This window comes from Phascolarctos cinereus, unplaced genomic scaffold (assembly GCF_003287225.1).
Source record: "Phascolarctos cinereus isolate Bilbo 61053 unplaced genomic scaffold, phaCin_HiC Scaffold_4;HRSCAF=312, whole genome shotgun sequence".
Taxonomy (NCBI): Eukaryota; Metazoa; Chordata; class Mammalia; order Diprotodontia; family Phascolarctidae; genus Phascolarctos; species Phascolarctos cinereus.
The window spans coordinates 157938204-157964142 of NW_027555847.1; the positions used below are offsets into that span (position 1 = coordinate 157938204).

The 25939-nt window shown below is 38.2% G+C and overlaps 1 protein-coding gene across 4 annotated transcripts in view; it reads left to right on the top strand.

The window, feature by feature from the left end:
- UNC13B (unc-13 homolog B) overlaps positions 1–25939 on the top strand; it is a 315105-nt gene that overhangs the window by 45301 nt on the left and 243865 nt on the right. For all 4 annotated transcript variants that reach the window (XM_020977063.2, XM_020977069.2, XM_020977064.2 and 1 more), the window contains exon 2: positions 4416–4445. In XM_020977063.2, the coding sequence (XP_020832722.1) occupies positions 4416–4445 (30 nt within the window). The remainder of the gene's footprint in view (positions 1–4415; positions 4446–25939) is intronic.

The following is a 25939-nucleotide window of genomic DNA, read 5'->3' on the forward strand; positions in this document are numbered from 1 at the left end:
TATCTAAATAGCCTTTCTGTGACTTTTGTTCCTTTTGGCAGTTGTCTTTAGCAATGGTTATAAGAGTGTGTGTGGGGTGGGATGGGGTTAGCTTAGGATAGTTTGGGAGCAATAAAGGATAGTTGTATGCGTGTCTACATTGTTCCTACTTACATGCTGATACTGAACACAATAGTATGTAGCTAAGGAAGGAAACATGATATGAATAAAATTGCTGAGCTCTGGTTATCCAGTTGAAATGGAATAGCATAAATTTATTGGATTCTACACCTTCTGGAAACTCTTTGAGGCTATATCTCTATAATGATAGTGATAAATAATGATTCACATCTGTATAGTGCTTTAAGGTTTACAAAATGCTTCCTTCATAACAATCCTGTGAGTGGATAAGATAAGTATCATCTGTCTTTTACAGATGAAAAAACTCAGACTCAGAGAAGTTGTGATTTGTCCTTGGTTTGTAGGTAGCAAATGGTACATTCTGGAATAAAGCAAAAGGGTATTAGGAGTGATCCAGGACTTGATGATTTTGTGTAGTGATCACCATACAGATGGGAGCAAGTAATATAAATGAAATCAACAAACATTTCTTAAGCAATGCTATCAATCAACTAAGCATTTATTAAATACTACGTGCCGGTTGCTGTGCTGCTAGGTGCTGGATATACAAAGAAAAAAAAATAGTTGGTGTCCCTAAGGAACTAATATTATACCATGTACACATATCATTATTTCACCCCATCTGGGCTAACCCACAGCTTGTACTTGCAGGTTCAGCTGGGAGGCATGATTACCCCAAGTTCATGGTACTTCATAGATCTGTATTCCTAAAACTATATAGTTCACTAGCCCCTACCACTATGTTTTCTTCCAGTAGTCAGCCAGTTGACACAATTAACTCAAAGCAAAGGTATTTACTGAGATGACATAGTAACTACAAAACATTATTCCCCATAAATCTGGGGTGCACACATCAGTAGAAAGGGTGGACTCATTGATCTAGTACAATAGTAGAGAGACAGATACTTAGGAAACATACATGACTAAGTCAAGTCATGCCTGTGATACTGTAGAGCCCCACTGCCCTTTCTTTCTTCTGGGAAGGTTGTTTAGATGGGCTCCATGGGCCTGATCTTCTCTGCAACTCAACATTTAATTAATAGGGATTTTTTTTCTTGATTCCCCAAACTCACCCTCCTGACAGCTCATTCCTGACTCAACTGGGCTTTCTCCTGGCTGAGTACAGGGTATCCTACTAGGTGAGTACCTATCCTAATGAAGTGAGTAAGTGAAATGTCCTGATGGAAAAACAGTCTGTGTAAGAGCACAAGTCATTCCCCAATTGATAAATGGTCAAAGGATTTAAACAAGCAGTTTTCAGATGAAGAAATTAAAGCTATCAATAGTCATATGAAAAAATGCTCTAAATCACTATTGATTAGAGAAATGCAAATCAAAACAACTCTGAAGTCCACGTCACACCTATCAGATTGGCTAATGTGACAAAACAGGAAAATGATAAATGTTGTACAAGATGTGGGAAAATTGAAATACTAATGCATTGTTAGTGGAATTGTGAACCAACACAACCATTCTGGAGAGCAATTTGGAACTATGTTCAAAGGGCTATAAAAATGTGCGATACAGCTTCTAGGTCTGTATCCCAAAGAAATCATACAAATTGGGAAAGGACCCACATTTACAAAAATATTTATAGCAGCTCTTTTTGTGGCAGCCAAGAATTGGAAATTGAGGGAATGCCCATCAGTTGGGGAATGGCTGAATAAGCTGTGGTATATGAATGTGATGGAATACTATTGTGCTATAAGAAATGATGAGCAGGCCGACTTCAGAAAAACCTGGAAAGACTTGAATGAACTGATGCTGAGTGACGTGAACAAGAACCAGGAGAACATTGTACTCAGTAATAGTCACATACAATGACTAACTTTGATAGACTCATCCCTGCTTAGCAATGCAAGGATCTAAGACAACTTCAAAGGGCACATGATGGAAAATGCTGTCCACATCCAGAAAAAGAACTATGGAGTCTGAATATAGATCAGTGCATATTACTTGTTTGCTCTCTTTTTTCTTTTTTTTGTTTGTTTCTTCTCCCTCATTGATTCTAATTCTTCTTTACAACATGACTAATGTGAAAATAGGTTTAATATAAATGTATATATAGAGCTTATATCAAATTGCATTCCATCTTGGAGTATGGGGAGGGGAGAGACGGAGAGAAAATTTGGAACTCGGAATCTTATTATGGAAGTGAATGTTGAAAACTAAAAATAAACAAATTAAAAAAAACAGTCTGGGAATGGGGAAGGACAGGATGAAATTCATCTATTTTGATCATATAGGAAGGAAAAAGTATGAGTCAAGGCTGGGAAGATAGGCTATTAATTTGATGTAACTTGAAGAAGAGTATTTTCCTCAGCATCTCTTAAAATCCTCCTTAGATGTTTCAACATGACAGAAAATGATGTTAGGTTTTCAAAGGCTGTGCTATTGAAGCATAAGCTCTATCAGGTGAGCATGGCAATGAGGAGAAAGTGATGAATCTGGAGTCAAGAACACCACAATTCAAATCGCACTTGAGATGCTTATTTGCTACATGACCTTGAGCAAATCATTTATCCTCTCTGAGCCTCAGTTTCCTCATCTGTAAAGTGAAAGGACTGAACGTGATGACCTTTAGAGTCACCTCTAACTCTTAGTCTATGATTGTATGGCCCTACCAAGTTAGAAGGGGCCTGGTTGTGGATAATGTGTCAGGTGTTTAAAAGACAGCTAGGTGGCGCAGTGGATAAAGCACCAGCCCTGAAGTCAGGAGGACCTGAGTTCAAATCTGGCCTCAGACCAAACACTTGACACTTACTAGCTGTGTGACCCTGGGCAAATCACTTAACCCCAATTGCCCTAAAAAAAAAAAGACAAGCCTAGCTAAAGATGCTCACCTGGTTTAGCCACTGTGTAGTGAATTTTTCAGGCAAACAACGTTGGCACACTCAGGCATAGAGAGGTACCTTGGGTATTTAGTAAAGGGGAGTGCCCCCATCATTTGCTGATCAAAATACCAGTCTTTAAACTAGAAACATTGAAATACTTCCCCCCACCAAAATAATCTAACTTTAAGTGTGTAAAATATTATAGGTAAAAAGAAAAGTCAGATCATTCTCAACATCAAGTTAAAAAATAAAATAAATTTGAATAGAATATTTGAATAGAAAGAACTTATTTGGTAGTAAGGAAAGGGGGAGAGAGTCCGAGCCATTTGGACCTGTATGTGAGATGGGAAAAGTCAGAAAAAAGCACATTTATTGCTTGGACTGGAATCTGCCAACTGATAATATATTGATACTCTCAGTTTTCTAATATATGTTTTCCAAACATAAAGCTAGGCACCAAAAGGTGTAATAGTGGAGGAAAAAAGGAAAGAAAGGAGATGACAATGGTTAAGACCTCTTGCTTTTTTGCCCTACCTGGCTTCCATGGGGAACTCGACTTATATATTTGTACTTTAATGGAGAGAGACTCTACTGGGAGTTTCCATTTCTACTTCTTGCAGATACAATGAGAATTTGGTTATATCTAAATACCAGTATAGATACACCACAGAGTGTGAAAAGGGGAGTAATGTATAACAAAACTGGAAAGGTAGGTTGAAGCCAAGATCCGAAGGGCTTTTACAAAGCAAGTAAAGAAATTTATATTTGATCATTAAGGTAATTAAAGTTTATTGAGTAACACTTGGATCTGTGCTTTAGGAAAATCAGTTCTTCAGTGGTAGCACTATGACTCCTATTACTTCATCTTTTGGACTAATTTACTCACACCTGGGATATTTTTGGGGTGATCATGTAAATTAGAATTATAAAATAATGTATGTAAAATGCTTTGCAAACTACATAGATATATTATGTGTCAGTTATTATTGGTTAATGTTGTTACCTTTATTTTGGCATATTTTTTAGGCTTCTGTCAATGTTAGTAGAATCTAATTCCAGATAACTAATATAACATTTATAGACCCCTTCATTACCTATTCTTTCCAACAAATAAGCCAGCGTATGATTAGTGATGTCACTCTTCTCTCAATATTATGGCCACATTCCTACCCTTGACCTTCATTGTGTTCCTGGCTCTTCTGGCAATAGCCTCTCGTTCAGTGATGGTAAGAGGAACCCCTTTCTATTGTCAACCAGTGGCAGTTCCTTCCATAAGGGCCTGTTCTCCTCTATCCTTTGCTGTCCCTGTTTTTTTCCTCTTGAATATGTATATGAAGACTTTTGTAGTGACAGACCCAACACTCTTGTTTTAACCTTGTGTTCTCTATAGTTACATATTATATGATATAATGTCACACATCTGTGACAAAGATACTCACTCTATTCCTTCTTCTTTTGCAGTTAAAAGAGCCAAATTCCAGGGTTCACCAGGTAAGTAAAATTTTATATTACCCTACTTTTATTCTATGACTTGAGTTTGAAGATTGAGTTGGCTAAGTGGTATGCTATGTATATGTTTATAGGGTTCTTATTGTCAAATTATCTCAAAGCTTATAGTTAGAGTTTTATTTTAAAAACTTTATTGATTCTTTTTGTTTTGGCACCATCCATTTCCCTGTATAATTCTGCCTTCTCTTTTGTAACAAGGAAAAAGATTTAAGTAAAACTGGCCAATAAAATGATTACCAGGTCCAACAGCACACGTAACATTCTATACTTGCTAGTCCCTCACACCTCTGTAGTGAGAGGAGAGAAGTGTCTTTTCATCATCTGTTCTCTGAGACTAAGATTGGTTGCTGCAATTAATCTGAGTTCAGATAAAGTTTTTTTTGATGTTTTAAATTTACCTTATTGTAGTCATTCTGCATATTTTTCCTCCTAGCTCTTTGTTTGCTCTATATTTTAGCTCATACAAGTATGTCTTCCCATATTCCTCTGAATTCTTCATCCATTATTCCTTATGGCATGATATTATTTCATTGCATTTCTCTTCCACAGTTTATTGACTCAGTTGATAGACCTTCCTTCTTTCACTCCTTCTTTCCTTCCTTCCTTTTCTTCTATGATTCCAAATAGTTTTCTAGAACAGTTGGACCAATTTACAGTTCCACTGATAGTGTATTAATATGTCTTCCAAGAGTTCCTCTGCTACCGATTATTCTATCTTTATCATCTTTGCCAATTTGATACATGTGAAGTGAAATATTAGTTGTTTAAAACTGCAATTATCTTATTATTGATTTGGGTCATTTTTTAAAAGTTTTTTGATGGTTTGCATTTCTTTGTAAAAAAAATGCGTTCATATTTAATGATCATTTTCCTATTGAATAATTACTCTTATGTCAAATCTCTATATATCTTGCATGTCAGATTTTTGTCAGAGATATTTGATGTAAATGTTTTCTCCATTTGACTGACAGTTCCTTTTATTCTACCTTAATTGATTTTATTTGTACAACAGTGGTTAATTTTACATGATTAAAATTGTTTATTTTGTTTTTTGTGATCAAACTTCTCTTGTCTCTGTTCCTTTGTTACAGCTATTCCCCATCCCCCTCTTCCTCTTTTTCTTAGAATACACAATATCCTTCAACTTAAATACCGTCTCCTACATGAAATCTTTCCTTATTCTTTTGATAGTGCTGTCTCCCTAAAATTATCTTTTATCTATTTTGTGTAAAGCATCCCATTGTACTAATAGGTTGAGGCCTCAGGGATAGCTGACATTTCTAGTAAATGTAGCTCTTTATCTCCCATCCAGTGTGTTCTTCATTATCAATCAGCTGGTAGAATTCTATTAGCTTTTTTAGAAAAGGAATTTGTTGAAAAGTTAGAGAAAGAAAAATAGTTACAAATATATTCCTTTCCTCTCCCCACACTTCACACATAAGTGCCCTGAAAAGAAATGACTTACTTACTGTGGTAGTGAGGTTCATATGTAGTGGCCACTTGTGATCAAGAGGTACCTGCTGACTCCCGTCCCCAGAACTCCTTTCCTCCCTTTGTGGAGTCCTTGTGAGGTTTCATTTAGCTATAACCCTTTAATGGCCTTTATAGAATACTTGACTAATACTTCTCTCTGTCACCGGGCGTCATGCTCACTAAATTGCTGTCGTCCTTGAATGACTGTCTTTCCACCTCCATCTGCAGGTGCTTCCTCTGTTGTGAAATAGCATCCAAACTGTGGTCTCTAGTGCCCTGTCTGTTTACCAGTAGTACCTCTGATGGAACCTCGGGATCTCCAGACTTAGATGGTCACTACTTGGACAGCTCCATATCTGGTTCTCCTTCTAAGCTCAGGATAGAATACAAAGAAGAGAAACAGAAGTACCTTGTGCTCATGGACACATAGCGGCTGCCTGGGACATAAGGCAGTAACGTTTCCCCCCACCCCCATCAGCAGCACTTGGTAGTTCTTGCCTCATTCTCCAAAAGGAAGGGAAAAAGAAAGTGATCTGTAGGATGCTCTTGTTTGTATTTGAACTTAGTTCAGTACCTCCTAAGCTGCCTGTTGTTCTAGCTCTGCATCCTGCTAGAGGACTTTTCCTCAATACACAGTACCAGCTCCTCCGTCACAAATGACTGGAAGTAGGCTCTCCCTCAACTTGTCATGCAGTTGCCTTGGCTGGAGGGAATATCAGTGTGTGCTTCAGGGACGTTACATGTGTATATGTATGTGTTGCACAAACAGACAGATTGTAAAGTTGTTGAGGGCAGGGAATTACTCATTTTTGTCCTTGTATCCCCAGTCACGACCATCATCATAGCTAGCTTTATATAGTGCCTACTATGTGCCAGACACTGGGCTAAATGCTTTACAGACATCTCATTTGATCCTCGCAACAACCCAGGAAGGTACATGCTACTATCATTCCCATTTTACAGTTGAGGAAACTGAGACAAATGGGTTAAGCAGCTTGCCCAAGGACACACAACTAGTAAGTGTCTGAGGCTAGATTTGAACTCAGGTCTTCCTGACTCCTTGCCCAGAGCCACCTAACTGCCTAGCACAGTGCCTGGCTCATAGAAGGTGCTAAATAAATACTTATTGATCCCTTCTATCACTCTTTAGTGAATTCTTTCTCTGACCAAAATGCTTACCATTCAATGAATCATAGTTATTATCTAGTTCTGTCTCATGGTATATGCTCAGAACTGATTCATATGTAATCACAGAAATCAGAGAAATTAGAGGAAGACACCTAATTGGGTCATCATTTTCTCTTAATTTTTTTTCTGGAGAAGAAATACTCAGCTTCCCTAAGAGGTAATGCATGTAGACACAAAGCTCTTTGAAATATTGGAAGAAATGAAAAGTAAATTTATATTTTAATCACTTTTGATTTTTCTAAAGGAACAAATAACTTGCTGTGTGCTCAGGAACTATTCACTGATAAACTTGGATGGCTGATTATTCAACCGAAGATAAGTAGTGTGCAGACTTAAAAAGTTGGGGTTTGGATAATGAAATGATAGTAAAGTTATTGTTGTGTGTTGAATTACTATTTTATTTAATATTAACTGTCTGCCTTCTTGGGGTTAGGATTGGTGGTAGAATGGTTAGATTAGTTTTCATTTTGCAGCTATTACTTTGGTATGGGAAGAGTGGCAAGGAGAAAGGAGGGATATGAGATGAGTTTCTATAAGGAATAATCCCATCCAACTAATCCTAATACTTAGAGGTCATAGAGAGGGTAAGTAAGCACATGGACAAGGGTAAGGTTGTGGGCATATTTCAGAGTTTTAAAAAGCAGGGTTTTTTTTTATCATGGTTTTCAGGTAGAGCAGTAATTTTAAACTTTTTTTCATTTTTTTGTTTCTGTTTGATTCTTGCTCTCTCGTAGAGTCATTAGCTTCCATTTGCCCCATTCTAATTTTTAACAAGTTGTTTTCTTCTATTATATTTGTACCTCCTTTTCCATTTGGCCTATTCTACTTTTTAAGGACTTGTTTTCTACAGTCAATTTTTGTCCTTCCTTTTCCAAGCTATTGACTCTTTCTTGCGTACCTCTCATTCCCCGCTCCTCAATTTTTCTTCTACCTCTCTTATTTGACTTATAAAATCCTCCTTGAGCTTTTCCAAGAAGGATTTTTGGTCTTGAGACTAGTTCATAGTCCCCTTTGAGGTTTTTGGATGTGGGTATGTTGACAATGTTGTTCTCTTCTGAATTTGTGCCTTGATCTTGCCTTTCCCCAAAATTAGAATCTATGATCGTTCTCCATTTCTGCTTTTTGTTCATGTCCCTATCTGGTTCTCCTTCTTCTAAGCTCAGGATAGAATAAAAACAAGAGAAACAGAAGTACCTTGTGTTCATGGACACATAGTGGCTGCCTGGGACATTTGCCTATTTCCTGATTTAAAAAAAAACAACATGTTGAGTTCTCCTGCTGGAGTGAAGGGGGGCACCTGCCCAACCTTTTCTTGCTCATGGGGCCTTGCACTTGAATGTTTGGCTCCTGGTTACCCAGGGGCCTTGAATAGGATTGTTTTGATGTTGGTGGATGTCTGTCAGCCTGAAGCTTTGCCTTCTGGAGTTATGCTTCCCAGAGTTATGTTGAGGCACCAGGTGATTTCACTGCTGGAGAATGACATTACTGGTTCCCCTGCCTGTATTGATGCTCTGGGGGTGTGGGGGGTGGGGTTGTAGTATTGGCACTTGCCTGCTCTGCCAACCTGGGTCTCGAGATCTCCCCCTGGTATGCTGAGGTGGGGCTTGGTGCTGGCTTGCTGGGGTGCCTCCAGTCCTGTATTGCTTTCCCTCCCCCAGAGTGAGAGGGACCTTTCCCATTAATCCCCCAAGCTTCCTGAGGTACGAGACTGCTGTGCCCTGTTTTTTTGCTGGCTCGGAGTTTTTCCTGGGTCTATGTTTTCTGGGCTTTCAGAGGTCAGTGAGGGAGAGTGAGAGCAACTTACTTCTTACTCCACCATCTTGGCTCTTGGAAGTGGAAGTGCCCTTCCAAGATCTTTTTTTTTTCTGTCTTTCTTTCCTTCTTTTTTTTGCCCCTCTTTTAGAAATGTATGAAATCTTTCAGGACATCATTTTATGAAGTCTTTCAAAAACAAAGGCTCCTGTATTCCAGGATCAGTAACATCATGCTGGTCCAACTATATACAAGTTTCCCCCCTCCCAGCCCTCCCACTCCATTACCTTTGCTTCCCCTGGAAGAATCATGTGATGAAAAATAAATGGTGAGGGCTATTCATGTGGATCATAGCACCCCAAATTTTTGTACATATTTACTTATACATATTTTATGGGAGGAGTAGAAACAGATAAGTGAGCAAGACACTAGATTTGAAGGCAGAACTTGAAGTTTAGGGGAGGAGGGAGTAGGGCTAATGACAGAGGGCAGTTTAACATCTTGGAAAGTTGATTCATTCATTTTTCTGTAAATTTGTTGGCACTTAACAGGTTTGGATTTTCAAGCATAGCTTCCATATGTCCTTGTTTCATTGACAGTGAACTGGAGCAACCCTGGAAAAGTTGTTGACTCCCAATTTTGACTTCTGCTTGTCTTCTTTGTTCTCAGCCTTCCCTTTCTATACTCCCTTCTTTCATTGTTGTCAGTCTCTCTCCATTTCAAGAACTCAGTGAGTGATATTTTTTTCATCCCATATTCCCTATCAAAATAGGATAAGATCTAATATCAGTCACTTATATTTGTGGACTCATTCATTCATTCAGCATTTATTAAATGCCCACCATGAGATCGGCATAGTTCTAGGCAATGGCATTACAGAGACAAAAACAAAACTAATATCTTATTTACTCTATATACCCTGCAGCTCCCTTTGTATTTTAATCTAATAATCGTGAAGAAGCATATCTTTTTCTAGTTCTACATTCCTTGTTTTGCATTTTTCTTTTTATCCGTAGTACTTGTTCATTGTGTTAAAATTTTTTTTTCTAGTTGTTAATTTTCTTTTCCATATAAGAGATGGTATTCTCTTTTGAGGCTTTCTGGCTGATCTTTGAGGCTATGAGCAAGTCATCTAACTTCTTTGAGTCTTAGTTCCCTCATCTGTAAAATGGGGATTAATAATATCTTTAGTATTTACCTCTCGGTATTTATTGTGACTCTTAAGTGAGCTAATGTATATAAATTACTTTGCACACTGTATGATACTATTTAAATACTAGCCATTGTTTTTTTTTTAACATTACATATTAAGTAGCCCTCATTGAACTATATAAATAGAATTTTTTCTTTTAAATTACACCTTCAGATTAAATTCTTAGTAAGCATAATAAGTTTTAGGATTCTTATTATGTATTGCCAGGTTTCTTCCCTAAAAGTTAATTCTCTTTACAAGCATTTATTAAGTGCCTTCTATGTGAATTTGAGATGCCTCTAGGATACATAGTCAGAAATGTGCAATAGATGATTGTTGACGTGAGACTGGAGCTCAGGATAGAGGTTGAGGCTGCGTATATAGATCTGAAAGTCAGTGTCATAGAGCTGATAATTGAAATCATGGGAACTCATGAATTCACCAAAAGAGAGTTTGTAAAGAGAGAAAAAGGTCCCAGAACAGCTTTAGAGGCCAGCTGCCACTGAGGGGTGGAACAGAGATAATGACTGAGTAAAGGACACTGAAGGAGAGAAGAACCAACAAAGAGTAGCATCTTAAACTGAGAGAAGGGAGAGAATATCCAGGAAGAGGGGATGATTTACAGTTTCAAATGTGTAGAGAGATCTGAAAAAGGGACTTTGGGTTTGGCAAGTAAGAGATCATTGGCATCTTTAAAGAGAGTAGTTTCACTTGGGTGGTGAGATAGGAAACTAGAATTCAAGGGGTTTGAGAAATAAGTGAGGGGAGAAATTAGAGGCAATGAGTATAGATGGATTTTTAAAAATAGCTTATCTGTGACAGGGAGGAAAGGTATAAGAGAGCTTGAGAGAAGACCAAGTGAAAAAAAAAAATTAAAGGATAGGGGAGATCTCAGCATGTTTGTAGGCAGCAGAAAGGGAGCAGTTAGATTGAAGATTAGAAGTGAAATTGCAGGGGAAGCTATGGGAAGAGATGGGAGGGGATGGGGTCAATAGTACAGGCATAGGGTCTGGTCTTAACAATGAGAAGGGCTATTTTTTCATCAGAGACTGGAGTAAGGGAGGGTAGAATTAGGAATGTTGTTGGGGTAGGGTTTGAGAAGAGGGAGCTCAAGATGAATGGTCTGTGTTAGTAAACTATGAGAGGAAAGAGGAGGGAAATGAAGGTGTATGATGCTTGAGGGAAGAGAATGTTTTTTTTTTCTTTCAAAGCAATTATATATTTTTTTTTCTTTCTTTTTAAAGAGGGGCAGTGGGCTATTGTGGCTATAGAGCTGGCCTCAAAGTCAGGAAGACCTGAACTCAAATTCTGCCTCTGATGCATGCTAGCTGTGTGACCCTGGGTAATTCTCTTTTCAGTGGGCTATGCAATTCTTCAAAACAATCAGTTGTAGAGGTGCTGATCTGCATTGCTACAAATAATTTTCTTACGTGGATGTTTCCTAAACAGATGAAATCACAGATCTAGTCCTAATCTCTTAGTTTTTTCTTGCTGTCTCTTGCCTTTATATCACCTTCATCTCACAACATGGCTCTCCTTTCTTCCATTGAAAGAGTCTTCCTTTTAAACAAAGAATAAAGGAGAGAGGAGGGGAAAAAGAAGTCTAGCAAAACTAACCAACACATCAACTAAGTCTGACAGTATATGTGGTGTTTGACACTCATAATCTCTTCCTCCCACTCAACCATCACCAAGTAGATGGTGTATGCTTGTTGTCTAAACTATAGGCAGTTGAATTTATAGCCCATCCGCTTGTTCTGTTTACATCTACACCTTGTACAGGCAGTGCACAATGACCATGAGCTGGGCTCAGAATTAAGCAGTAATAGGAGAATGAGCTCGTTTACTTTTGGGAAAGTGTGCTAATTTCTCAATAACTTCTAATAACTCCAAACTTCTCCCTGAAATGAAAGCCTTTTCCTTCCACTGATACTGTGTGGCTTTGAGTCATGTAATACCAGTCTCTGAAGAATTGAAGTTAAGGGTCACTTCTTAGGCGGTTGAGAGCTTAGCAAACAGTTACCCATGAAGAACTGTGCAGAAGTAGCCTAAAGAATGTCATCAGAGAGATAGATGACTTGAACAAAAGGTGAGAGATCATGGAGTAAACGTGAGGAATAATGACTGGACAGTTCACATATTCCACTGGCCTACAGTCAGTGTCAAGAGGACCAGAGGAAGGGCACCTCTAACTTGGGTGGATCCTCATGTGAGATTTATGAGGGGAATCTGGATGAGAATCACACAGGATGAGAGGGCCAGGATGGGTTATGAACTGCATGGATCATTGAAGGGAGTAGTCACCTCAGTGAGATCTAGTAGTGAAGTAAAATGCCTATTCACATGCTTTGACTACTTACTGAAGATTGGTCATTACTCTTATACATTTATATCAGATATGTTTTCCATTAATTTTTCTCAGTCTACTTTTTCTTATTTTGGTTATGTTGTTCATTGTTTGGATATTAAAATTTTTAATATAATTAAATCCACCTATTTTGGGCAGAGGAAGGCAGCATGATACAGTGGGAAGAACAGTCTCTGGAGTCAGAGGTCCTATATTTAAATGCCAATTCTTAATACTTACTACCTATATGATCTTCGGCAGCCGTTTAACTTTCTTGGCCCTCAGTTCCTCATTTCTAAAAAGAGGAGATTTGGACCAGGTACACTTTGAAGTCTCTTCCAACTATAAGTCTATGACCCTATGATATTTTTAAAAAATTAATCAATTTTTAGTTTTCACATTTACTTCCATAAACTTTTGAGTTTTAAATTTTATCTCCCTCCCTCCCCAAGACAGTGTGCAATCTGATATAGGCTCTACATATACATTCCTATTAAACATATTTTCAAATTAGTCATGTTGTAAAGAAGAATTAGAACCAGTAGGAGGAACCACGAGAAAGAAGAAACAAAAGACCTTATGATATTTTGTCTCTAACAATGTCTTCCACTTGTTACATAAATTAAAAATTCCATTTTCACATTTGAGATGAATATTATTTCTCTTTCTTTTAAAAATTTTTAATGGATTTTCTTTATGTTTAGTTCATTTAATCCATTGGGATTTCTTTTGAAGTGTGCATTGTGACTTGTTACTTGCCGTAATACTATCCAGTTTATTTTGTTGAATGATAATCCTTTTTGCCAGTTAGATATCTGTGAATTGATCAAATATAATTTTTTGTATATGCTTGATTATTTTTCAGCAATCTTTATTATTTTCCATTGATTTATTTTCTCACTTTCTTGCCTGCTCAGGACCAAGTAATTGTGAGAATTACCACTTTATATGGTATGTTTTAAAATTTCACAGGGTAAGAGCCTCATAATTCCACCTTGTTATCTTTGCCTGTTTTTTTCCCCCACACATAAATCTTGCTATAGTTTATACAGCTCTATCCTTCAACCTCTTGGTATTTTAATTGTTATTGCATTATATATATAAATTATTTTGGGAATTATTGATATTTTTACTACATTTTCTTAGCCACGTGTATGTAAGAGCCCCCTTTTTTTAGTTATCCCTTACTTTTGTCAAATCTATTTTGAATTATATTTTTATAAATGACTTGTGTATGTCATTGAGAAGTTGATACATAAATAGATAAATTTTATTATTGTAAAGAGTATTTCTCTTTTTATGTGATTTTTTTATTAGTGGCACATGAGAACAAAGATAGTTTTTATATTGTGTCCTCTACGTGCTTACAAGAGTAATTAATTGGGGGCAGCTACATGGTGCAGTGGATAGAGTACTGGCCCTGGATTCAGGAGGACCTGAGTTCAAATCTGACCTCAGACACGTAACACTTACTAGCTGTGTGACCCTGGGCAAGTCACTTAACCTCATTGCCTTAAAAAAAAAAAGAGTAATTTATTATCTCAATTTTTTGTTCATGATCCTTTTGGTTTATTATCATGCTATTTGCAAATTCAACTCGATTCAACAAGCATTTATTAGGTGCTTACTATGTGTAAGGCACTGTGCTAGGAGTTTTGGGTACACACTTAAAAACCCAAAATACCTCCTGTCTTCAAGAAACTTACACTCTGTTGGTAGTGGGGAGGTATTACATGTAATGGACAAGTAAATACAAGATAGAAGTCAAGGGGCTGAGAAGTGAGTGTGTGATGAGAAAGTGAAGAAAGCAAGTATAGACTGTACTTTCTAGGGGTTTGATAAAGAAACTAGGTAGGAAATGAGATGATGCTGTTGTTCAGTTGAGTCTGACTCTTCATGATACCATTTTGGGAGTTTTCTTGATAGAGATACCATAGTGGTTTGCCATTTCCTTCTCCAGCTCATTTTACAGATGAGGAAACTGAGGCAAATAGGGTCAAGTGACTTGCCCAAGGTCACACAGCTAGTAAGTGTCTGAGGTTAGATTTGAACTCATGAAGAAGAGTCTTCCTGACTCCAGACCTGGCACTCTATTCACTGCATCACCTTGCTGTCTTTATGAGATAATACTTTGAGATACATCAGGTTAAAGTGAAGGCTGTTATTTTTTTTTTAATTAAATTTTATTTTAGACTCAAACATAAAAACACATACAGAATAGAGAAAAGAAAAAAACATATAAACTTAAATACTGGAACCTAATTACAAAATAAGAAAAGAAAAAAAAAAGCATGTCATGTGCATAGAAGAACAGAAGAGAGGATTCAAAATATGTGATAAATTTTCATTTCAAGAAAGCCTGTATGATAAATACTGCAGAAAGGCAAGGTAGCAGGCTACATTTGAGTGTGGATTTATTTCTCTATAGCTATATACATATACATATATACACATATATACTTGCATATATGTAGACATATACTTTCCCCCAAAATTTTACTCCTGATCTGTGTTTTTGTGTTTGTGCATATCTCTTGTTTCCTATCCCTCCTGACTCCTCTACTTCTACCTGCTACCTTGCCTTTCTGTTAGTTAACCTACCCCCTTCAAGGATCCTTCCCCTATCCTCCCATCCCCATAAATCTAAACACCCTTCTATAGCCCCCTATAACCTATTCTCTCAGTCTCCCCTCTAGAAATCCCTCTCTTGTCCTCTCCCCTCTCCCTATTCCCTTACCTTTTTGTTTCTTCTAAATTTAGAAGACTTTTATACTCTTCTAAATATATATGTATTTTCCCTCTTAAACCCATTCCTGATGAAAGTAGGTTACTAGAACTACCGGCCCTCCTCCCTCATCTAATTCTCTTGTATCGATTCTTCCTCTTGCACCTCATTTGTATAAAATGATTACTGTTTTTAGCTGTTCCTAAATGGTTTTACTTTTTAAAGTCATATCCTCAGGTCTACCCCCAATCTTTCTTATGAACTACTCAATTATTAATAAGAATCTAGACATATGTTTTGCAAGGTTGTTACTTTTAAGGATGAGTGGGGTGGGGGAGAACCTCAGCATGTTTGTAAGTAAGTTGGGAAGGACACCTAGTAGAGGTGAAGAAACTGAAGATGAGAAAGAGGGAATAATTAAAGGGGCAAGACCAGCTACCAGAAGGAATGGAATCATGACATAAGGTAAGCCTTGATATGGAAAAAGACTACTTTTTTCCTCAGAGGCTAGACTACAGCAAAGGAGGAGAGGCTAGGTGAAAATTTAGAGGTCCCATAGGGGAGATGAAGGCGCTCATGGTGGATGGCCTCAATATCCTCAGTTTTATTGGGCTAGCTCATTGGCTTGGAGGGACAGGGAAATGGTATTTGAGACTTAAGGTTTAGAACAGATTCTGTGGGGAGCGTGATAGTACATCAAAGAAAAATGAAAGTGTTGTCTTGCAGTGAGGAGTGTCCAATTGGGATTAGTTAACATGAATTGTTCATGGATTCAGTTAACATTGTGTGACTCCCTTGAGTATCATTTACAGCTCCAGAATAGGAGAAGGTAGTTGGTGGGGTATGACTGGCAGTAGGATAAAGGTGGAAAGAGCTAAAGGGGTCTAGGACTGTTGAACTGATTAACTATGGGGACCAAAACTATAAAGGGAAAAAACCAGGGCTATAGCAGGAAGAATACACTAGGATAACAAGGAGGACTGAAGGGCACAGTAAGGACAAAATATAGGTTGATGAGTAATAAGGCAGGGAGAGAGATGAAAAGACAAGAGATCATGATCAGAGAAAATTATTATTTCATTTGATCCTCATAACAACTCTGTGAGGTAGGTGTTATTATTATCCTCATTTCACAGATGAGGAAACAGCCTGAGAGAGGTTAAGTGACTTCCCCAGGGTCACATAGTAACCTAAAGCTGGATTTGAATTCATGTCTTCTTGACTCCAAGCCCTTTGTTTATTTGGCTCTCTTGTCATACTAAAGTCTGTTTTATGAATGAGCTACTACATATCTCTGGATAGTACCAAAAAATGTAGTCTCCAGGTCCTGGCATTTAAGATTTACATAATTTGGGTCTAAATACTTTTCTAGCTTTCTGTTGTATTGCTCTTCTTGACATATTTTATGTTTGGACAAACTGGACTATTTGTGTTTCATAATGTTCCTGCCCTCTTTGTGTCTTTTCTTACATACTTGTCTCCCATGTCTGGAATGAATTTCTCCACCTTTCCACAACCTTCATCTCTTTAAGTCCCTCCCTTTCTTCAAGATATAACTAAGATACTACTTACTCCATGAAGTTTTGCCTGACCCTCAGGGGAAAATGATCAATTTCTTTTAAAATTTCTCATAGCACTTTGTACAATTATTTTGCATTTATCACAGTCTTTTTTGTTATCAGTTATTGGGTTACATGCCTTTCCTGTTAGATTAGAAGCATCTTGACAGCATATCTATTTTTGTATCTTGCACACAATAGATGCTTAATAAATGTTCCTGCCACAATTTCTTGCACACAATAGAAGCCTGACAAATGTTTGCTGAATGGAATTGTTTGATGTGTCTTTGCTGAAGTGTTTTGATAAACATTTAGTTTCATAATATAAGCTGCTTGTAATTTCCCTCTTAGACAGCAGGAGCAATGTACTCATCCAAGGATACAATGAAACACAGTCTAAAGAATTATAAAATTGACATAAGCAATTAGAAAAGGATGATAGCAGAAAGAATATGCCTCTGTCAGATGAACGGCCCAAGACAAATAAAAATGTTGGGTTATTTCAGAAGCATAGGCGTCGTGAAAAACCTGCCTCCTAGGCTGTGCTTAGTCACCATTCCAAGGACAGGTGATTAATTGATTGATTGACAGGCTGATCATGAATGTAACCAACACTAAGAAGGCTCGGGCCATAATCTTTCACACTTTTATGTAACAGTTTTAAAACAAGTTGCAAAATCCTTATCTGTCTACCCAGTATATAAATGTTCTTACTTGGTCTGTGGTCTGGAACATAAACAGAAACCAGCCTTGACCTTGAGGGTTAAAACAAAATCTGAAAAGATAAAAAGATAAGGGGAAAAAAAGATTGAGGCTTGAGGGGAGCTGTGGTTCAGAAAGAACTCTGAAGTTGGAGTCAGACGATCTGGGTTCAAACGTGACCTTACCATTTACCTGTTTGAACTTAGGCAAGTGACCTAACCTCTCAGGTCCTTTCCAGCACTAAAGCTATAATTATCTTAAAACCATGCATTTTGATAAAGCTCACCTTCTTAATCTTTTGTTCTAGTCTAGGATTCTTAATCTGTGGTCCATGGACATCCAAGGGTCCATCTATCCTTCCATTGATAGATTGGGGGGAGGTGCCTGTGAATGCAGGTGGGAAAAAAATTACCTGTTCATTTTCATCATCCTTTGTCTTGCCATTGTAATTCTATATGTCTTATACATTTAAAAAAAACACTCTGTGAAGGAGTCTATGACACAAAAAATGTTAAGAACTCTTTCTATAACATCTCCTAGGTCTACCCTTATTAGGGGCTTTGTGGGGGCAATTGTGAGACTCATTTCCATATGAAACCAATCTGTTGCACAATCAGCTTCTAATGGCTAAAAAGAATGCATTACTGCCTATTTGAGTTTTGCCTCTTCAGATTGCCTTAAAATTCCTGTTTTCTGTCTGAGGACTGTCTTCATCTCCAAGTCATTTTTGGAGGACATAATTGTTTCTGAGTTCAGGGAATGAAATTATTCCTTTGACCCATGTATGGGAGAATTTTTGTTGGAAGAGAACTCATCCTAACTCACCTGAGATTGTTCACATCATCAGGTTCTCTGGTGATTCATGACCCCTATTTTTTTTTCTTCCCTTTTACCCTACCAAAGGGATGATGATGTTCTAGAATCTAGAATATCAGCACTATAAAGATTCCTAGGGATCATTTTGTGTGGGACAGCGACCCCAACCCAAATTAAACTCAGAGACTTCTCAAGGTGGAAAGTAAAGGTTACCTTTATTACAATCTCACGAGATGGGTGTGTGCTCCTTCTGGAGGGAGAGGGGGGGGAGAGAGAGAGAGAGAGAGAGAGAGAGAGAGAGAGAGAGAGAGAGACAGACAGACAGACAGACAGACAGACAGACAGACAGACAGACAGACACGGAGTAACAGGGGCCGCCTTATGAAAGCAAGTCTCCACCCACCACGCAAACAAGCCTCCACCCACCAGGCAAACAAGTTTCCACCCACCACTATCCCTTACCCCCTTAACTGGGGGTGGGCTTACATTCTAAGCTTGAAAGTTTCTTCCGATCCTCTTAACTGGGAGGTGAGGCTTGCATTCCAGGCCCCAAACTCAAAGACAAGGAAAGAGGCCAGAAGCTCAGGTTGGGGGTGGAACAGGGCTTATTCTTTCTGTTAAGTGCTTAAAAACAGGGTCTAAGTGGGGGAGGATTTTGAAAGTAATAATCAAGAATTATTTGACCCTTTGAGGAGCCTTCACTTCTGAGAGTTCATTTCTCACACTACCTTCTGAACTCATTACCTTAATTACACTGAGTCTTCACTGGGACATCCCATTCAATTTGATAATGATGATGGCAATAATAATAATAGCTAACATTTATAATGCTTGAAGGTTTGCATCTCTAGTCCAGTTGTTGAGATTTAGAGTTGGGAGAGCTGGTTCAGGTGTGAAAAAATTCACTTAGACTTTCTCTGTAGCCATTGGGAGCTTTATTTCATGAAAGCTTCACAGGCCTGAGGTCAGCAAGGAGCTAAACAAAGGGTGTCAATATAGGACAAGACTCAGGCTTATGTAGACAGAAAATTATATAGCCTGTAGGAAGATGATATATTTTTAGGGTTTTTTATGGGGGTTAGAGATTAAGAACAGAATAAGAAAGATGAATGACAGGATAGGGAACACAGGATAAGGGACACAAAGGCAATTCTTTTTGTGTAAGTTGTATGGCATTTCAAGAGAAGGGGAAAATGACTTGAGAAGTTCTCAAGTTCCAGGATTTCAAGGTACAGGATGGGCTACAGAATGAGCCTCACACCCTCTCAGGGGGCCTGGGAAAGTAACCCTTAGTATTATTTTTAATCTTAGAGCACTCTTTGTCCCCACATCACAATGCCTTTATTTTATGGCTGAGAAAACCATTTCTCAATACCCTAATATCTTTAACAAATTGTAAAGATAACAGATATACATTTCTGTCAGAGGAAGAGGTTGATTGTTCCTTTATAACCCTTTTTGATGGCATATAATTTCTTTGAACCTCTTCTTAGTTGGACTGATTCAGCTGGCTGACCATTGATAATGTGAATGACATAAAGCCTTGGTGACATGTCAATGTTCTTCTGTATTTACTAGGTTAGGGTGTAGAAACAGAATGTCTGGTGGTCATGCAGAACTCCATGGTGAATTGCGTCTTTATTCAGAGCCATTATGCATGATGTCACTTCACTTTGTTTGGCCAGAAGCAGCCTTTCATCTCTTTCTATTTCAAAGTCACCATGCTCACTTCTGACCTGCTCATTACTTCTTCCTGTTTGAAATGTATCTCCAGCAGTCATAGTACAGAAGGGATAGCTGTGTTTTTGGAACAATTATATTAAGGAGCTGAGTGAGGTCTCTTGTTTGCCATCTGCTCCAAAAAGTCAAGATGTTATATCACAGAATGGCAGTTCCTAATTTCATCAAGACTTTAGCTCATTTGAACCTTGAAATGTCAGTGTCTCCAAACCAATGAGTGTATTCTTTTAAGATATTGACAAAATATGTATTACAACCCTAAGAACAGAGGGGTGTTACTGCAGTATTTAAAATGACTCCTGATTATCTTGAAGTTCCAAAATAATTTAATCAAGTAGTTAGATTGGGTTTTCCTGATGTGAAGACAAAAATAACTCAGCAAGTGTACCTGTAGCTGTTTCCTTACTTGATCTCTCTGAAAGCTTTTGTAAATCCCATCATGTCATTGACATAGTACTTAAATCTGGAATCTGTTTCTGACAATTTTGTTATGTGCCTTTTCCCACTACTAGGATTCTGGGTATTTTAAGTTATACAATAAGTAAACTGTTAAGCACCAAAAATTATACATCAAATGATGGGTGTGAAGACATTCCAAGTTGTAGAGGAAACAGCTTATATGGTTAGGAAAACTACTATTTAGAAAATTTACTGTTAGAGTCGTAGAATTTGGAAAGAGAAAGAATGGAGCTGGAAATAAAGATTTGGGAGCCTTTGAATAGGATGGATCATGGGATCATAGATTTAGAACTGAAATGGACCTTAGCGATTATTGAATCCAGCCTTCTTATTTTATAAATAAGGAAACTGAGGCCCAGTGAAGTGACTTGCTCAAAGTCATATGGCAGAATTCGAACCCTCTGACTCCACATCCATTGTTTTTTTCAGCGTATTTCACAGTCTCAATTTTCATTTGTATGTAGGTGATAAATTTTGTAACTCCCAGAGGAATTGCAGTCTATACCAGTGGAAGTTGTCCATATGCCAAGGAAATCATAATCCAATCTTGTCTTTTATACAGTATAACCCCATATGAGCTATTTGCTCCAGGCAACCTGCTGGGCTATTTATTGTCCTCTAAAGTTGCCCTGAGCTTTTCTGCCTCTGGGTGTCTTCTTATAACTTATTCAGTCTCCCTGCTAAGAGTGCCCTCCCCTGATTATCTTTACCTATAGGTAATTTTCAAGCCCTCATTCAAAACCCACTTAATTTTCACCCCCTTTCCCTTTACCATTCTTGTTCATAATTTTCTTTCGTTTGTCTATTACTGTTGTACACAACTAGTTCACTTGGCTATAGAGCTTACCTAGGGCCTAGGACTTCCCAATCACCTGATGAATCAAGACCAGCTTGATTTTCTATCTCGAATGCACATTGATGAGGTGGGAGGCAGGATGGAAGCAACTCCATTTAACTTTTGCAAAGCATTCACTTAAGTAGCAAAGTAACAGGAACTTCTTATCAAGTTACAATGACGTAGAGCTCATGCTGTGCTAAGGACAGTGTATGCACGGTCCTGTACACTTATCTGATTCCGATCCCAGATAGACTGCTAATGACCATACAAGAACTAGGAGAGTTAAAGATTGTTAAAGATCCATAGAATGGAGCACCGAACCAGACGACCTTTGCTCATAGATCAGTCACCCGAGAGGGGCCTCTGCCCATCAGTGAGACCTCATGAACCGCCTGTGGCCCTCTACATCCTTACAGATCCCCAACATATTACTGCTTTTTATTTTAAGTTAACTTTTCATGTGTATGATTTAGTTTGTAAGCTTGTTGAGGGCAGGAACACTAAGTTTTATGTTTTCTGTCTGTCATATTATAGGTGGTAGCAGCTCAGGGCTGACTAGCAGGTTACTGACTCAGCAGGACCCATCTACCAGTTTTCTAAGGTCAGATAAATAGAGAACTAGACAGGACTAGAAAGACTGCGTAGAAATCACAAGTCAGATTGAATTCATATGGATCAGAAAATGCTGGACAATCTCAAAAGTCTATGTACGTGGAGTTTGGATTCAGTATCTGGCAGGTCAGAGATAGGGGCAGTAGAAAGCAAAGAGACATTGAATAACCTTTCATCCTGGAACAGAAGCTGTTATTCTTAGCCCTCTTCTATACTTAAATTTTTTTTCCCCAATTACATGTAAAAACAATTTTTAACGTTCATTTTAAAAAATTGAGTTCCATATTCTCTTCTTCCCTCCCTCTCCTGTTTCCTCATTGAGAAGGCAAGCAATTTGATAGAGGTTATACATGTGCAGTGATGTAAAACATGTTTTCATATTAGTCATGTTGTTAAAGAAAACACAGACCAACCCCTCCCCCCCAAGAAAAATAAAGTTTTTAAAAGTATGCTTTCAACTCCGCATTTAGACCCCATCAGTTCTTTCTCTGGAGGTAGATAGCATTTTTCATCATTAAGTCCTTCAGAGGGGGCAGCTAGGTGGCGCAGTGGATAGAGCACCAGCCCTGAAGTCAGGAGGACCTGAGTTCAAATCTGGCCTCAGACCAAACACTTGACACTTACTAGCTGTGTGACCCTGGGCAAGTCACTTAACCCTAATTGCCTTAAAAAAAAAACCAGTCCTTCAGAACTGTCTTGGTTTGTTGTACTGCTGAGAATAGCTAAGTCATTCACATCATACAATCATCATACAATATTGCTGCTACTGTGTACAATGTTTTCCTGATTCTGCTCATGTCACTTCGCATCAGTTTATGTAAGTCTTTCCAGGTTTTTCTGAGAAGCATTCTGCTTATCATTTCTTATAGCAAAATAGTATTCCATCACAATCATATAACACAACTAACAAGCTATTCCCCAATTGATGGGCGTCCTCATAATTTTCAATTCTTTGCCACCACAAAAAGAGGTGCTATAAATATTTTCGTACATACAGGTCCTTTTCACTTTTATACTTTGGACTGTGTGTTTTGGAGGTAGGGGTGGGGGTGGGCAGGAAAACCAGGATTCCCGAGTGTATGCTTGCTTCCACAGGCAGAGTGAGAAATCCCACAGGTATAGTTTGTCCTTGATTAAAGCAGGGTCAAGTTACTAGGTCTCCTAGGAGTTTTCCCCACAATATACCTCTTCCCCCCACTCAGTGTTTTCTATGTAGTAGGAGCTTAATAAAAATTTGAGTGTACTACCATAGGTAGGGATAGTGTGCTCTCAACATCCTGGTTGTAGGAGTGAATATCCCTGCCCTTTAGTATAGTACAAGTACCATTTTTTAGTCTGGCTTCTGTATGGACTCAATTCTTGATTTAGATAGTAGGCTTATGTTAAAATGTATCCATATAATGAGTATCAATTAAGTATCAGGGACAGCTGCCATTAAGACCCCATTGACTCTTATATTTATTGGTCTTGGGTACCTTCACTTTCTTTCTGATGTGGCATGTAATGTTGGTCCAGCCTGCTTCTTCAGGTATCTGACTTGCTGGTCCAGGAAGGAGTGAAATGAGAATGTTTCCTAACCTCTCCCTGAAAGACCACTGGGAAACACTTTCAAGCTGTAAAAAAACCCAATCTGTTCATATTCCTCTGGTGGAAAACTCTTTGTGGTTCTGCCTATAAAGCAAGAGTGCTAGTATTATTCTCTTGGTAATAACTGTCTTTATAGTTGACACTGAAAATACTCCTCTGCCTACCCCCAGATTCTTTCGTGTCTCTGCACAGAGCCTGCTTCTAGCTCTTAATAATTTTTCCTTGGTTCCTCTCTTATTTTTCCATGTCTTTAAATGAGTGGAGTAATAATAATAACTGATGTTTATGTAATATCGCATAATATTTTGAGCCTTGTTATAGTCCTATTAGGAAAGTACCATGGGTATGATAATCTGTATTTATTTATTTTCCAGATGAGCAAAATTGAGGCTTAGAATTCTTAAATGACTTGACCAAGGTTACCCAACTAGTGAACGTCAGAGGCAGGACCAACCAATCAGCAAGCATCTAAAGTATCCAACATACCAGGCTTTTGATTAGTTGCTGGGGATATGAATACAATTAATGAAATAATCCCTACTTGCAAGAAACTTAAATTTGAACAGGGATTTGAACCCTGGTTTTCCTCACTCCTCAGTGCAGTGTTCAGTTGGCTATGACATGTAATGTCATGGCTATGACATGTAGTATGCTTAGAATGATAAGCACTATGGAAGCAAAAATTTTCCTTTCCTAATCTGTAGTCTATGTATTAATGTAATTGGCCGGCATGAATCACTCCACATTTGGAGACATGGGGTTCACTGAATGGAAATGAATAGCACCTACTTTGTTGATTACTCATTTTAAATACAGCTTCGCTTCCATTATTCTTTTGGTGTGGTTGATACTAAGCTGCTGCTTTTGCTCTACCTGATTTTTCTATCTTGTATTCAGTAGAAATTCAAGATTCTTACCATTTGGTAATGCATAAATAACATCTGTTTTACTTGGATTAGATTTAGATGAGTAAACAAAAAAGAACTGTGGCTATTCGGTGTACAACTTTCTTTGCTTCATAGTTTACAAGTTCTGGGGGGGAAAAGCAAGAAGCCTCATTTTGGTCAACAGTAGGGTAACAGGTGTTCATCAGGGTAGAATCAGACCCAGATACTGATATAATCAGCAAGTCTCATGGCCAGCATTGTAGTGGGGTCTCCAGTGTACACAGGAGACATGACATATTCCTGCCCTTTTACATATTCTCTGGGGTGTGTGTGCACATATATCTTCCTGTCTATTGTTTATGATTTATACAATAAACGAGACAGATGGCAAGAGCTGGGGGCTTTATCACGCCACTCTCATCTGCTGAAGATAGCGTACTGCTTCCTTTTTGATCACAGGAAGAGCTAGGAGCAGTGGGCAAAATTTAGGGGAAGATCAGATTTTGGTTTCCCGTGAGGGGAACCCTTCCTAACAGGTATCCAGAAGTAGCATGGGCTGCTGCCTCCAAGAGTATATTATTGTATATCTTCAACCAGAGCTGGATGACCATTTCTTGGAGATGCTCTGGAAGGCATTTCTGCTTCTGTTCCCTTGGGTACTTCTCATTGGGAAAGGTGTCATCAGTATAGAGATTGAATCTCGTGCTACTTATTAGTGTCCCTGCATATGTTAGGACCCATAGATTCAGCTCATGAGATGTCAGTATGACTAAGGAGGGGCTAAATTTGATTACACCTTATATAGAAAAATAGGAAAAAAAGACCTTTTTTTTCCCTGATACTTCTGTATTTCCTTACCTTTTTCTCAGGGGTCCTAAGGCAGTAGTTGGTTAAGACATGGAATGGTTGAAATGAGGGTTGAAATGCTTGACCTTTGTTAATCAGCATTTATGGGCTGGAATCTGTGAGACTTCTTCATATGTGTATTCCCAGAGTTAGAGAGCCCATACCTCTACACAAATGGCCATTATCTACATAGTCATTGCATCTTGGGAGTTTGGACCAACACATGATATCTCAGGAATGCAGGCAACAAATAGCCAAACAACAGCAACGACAAAAACCCAGACCCAGACTGTCCATCGTCTAAGTACAGTGCCAGGACACAAATTTACTCTAAGAGACAAAAAGCGCAGGGAAAAGAATGCTAGATTTAGAGTTAGAAGACCTGCATTGGAATCCTCGCTGTGCTACTTAACTACTTTTGTGTTAATTTTGGGCAAGCACCTGAACCTCCCTGGGCCTCAGTTTCCTTCCTAATTATAAAATGAAGGGGTTGGACTAGGTGATCTGTAAGGTTCCTTAACTTCAAGTACAGGTCTCTTTCTACTGTACTCTACTGCTGCATTTATTTTTTTTATTTAAAAAAATTTTTTAATATATTTTTTAACATTGACTTTTTAAAAATTTTCAGTTTCAAATTCTCCCCTCCCTCCAGGCTCTCCCCCACCCATTAAGAAGGCAAGCAGTGTATCAATTATACATGTTACTGCTGAATTTATTAAGGACCTTGTGTGCTGCAGTGACACAGGCCTCTTT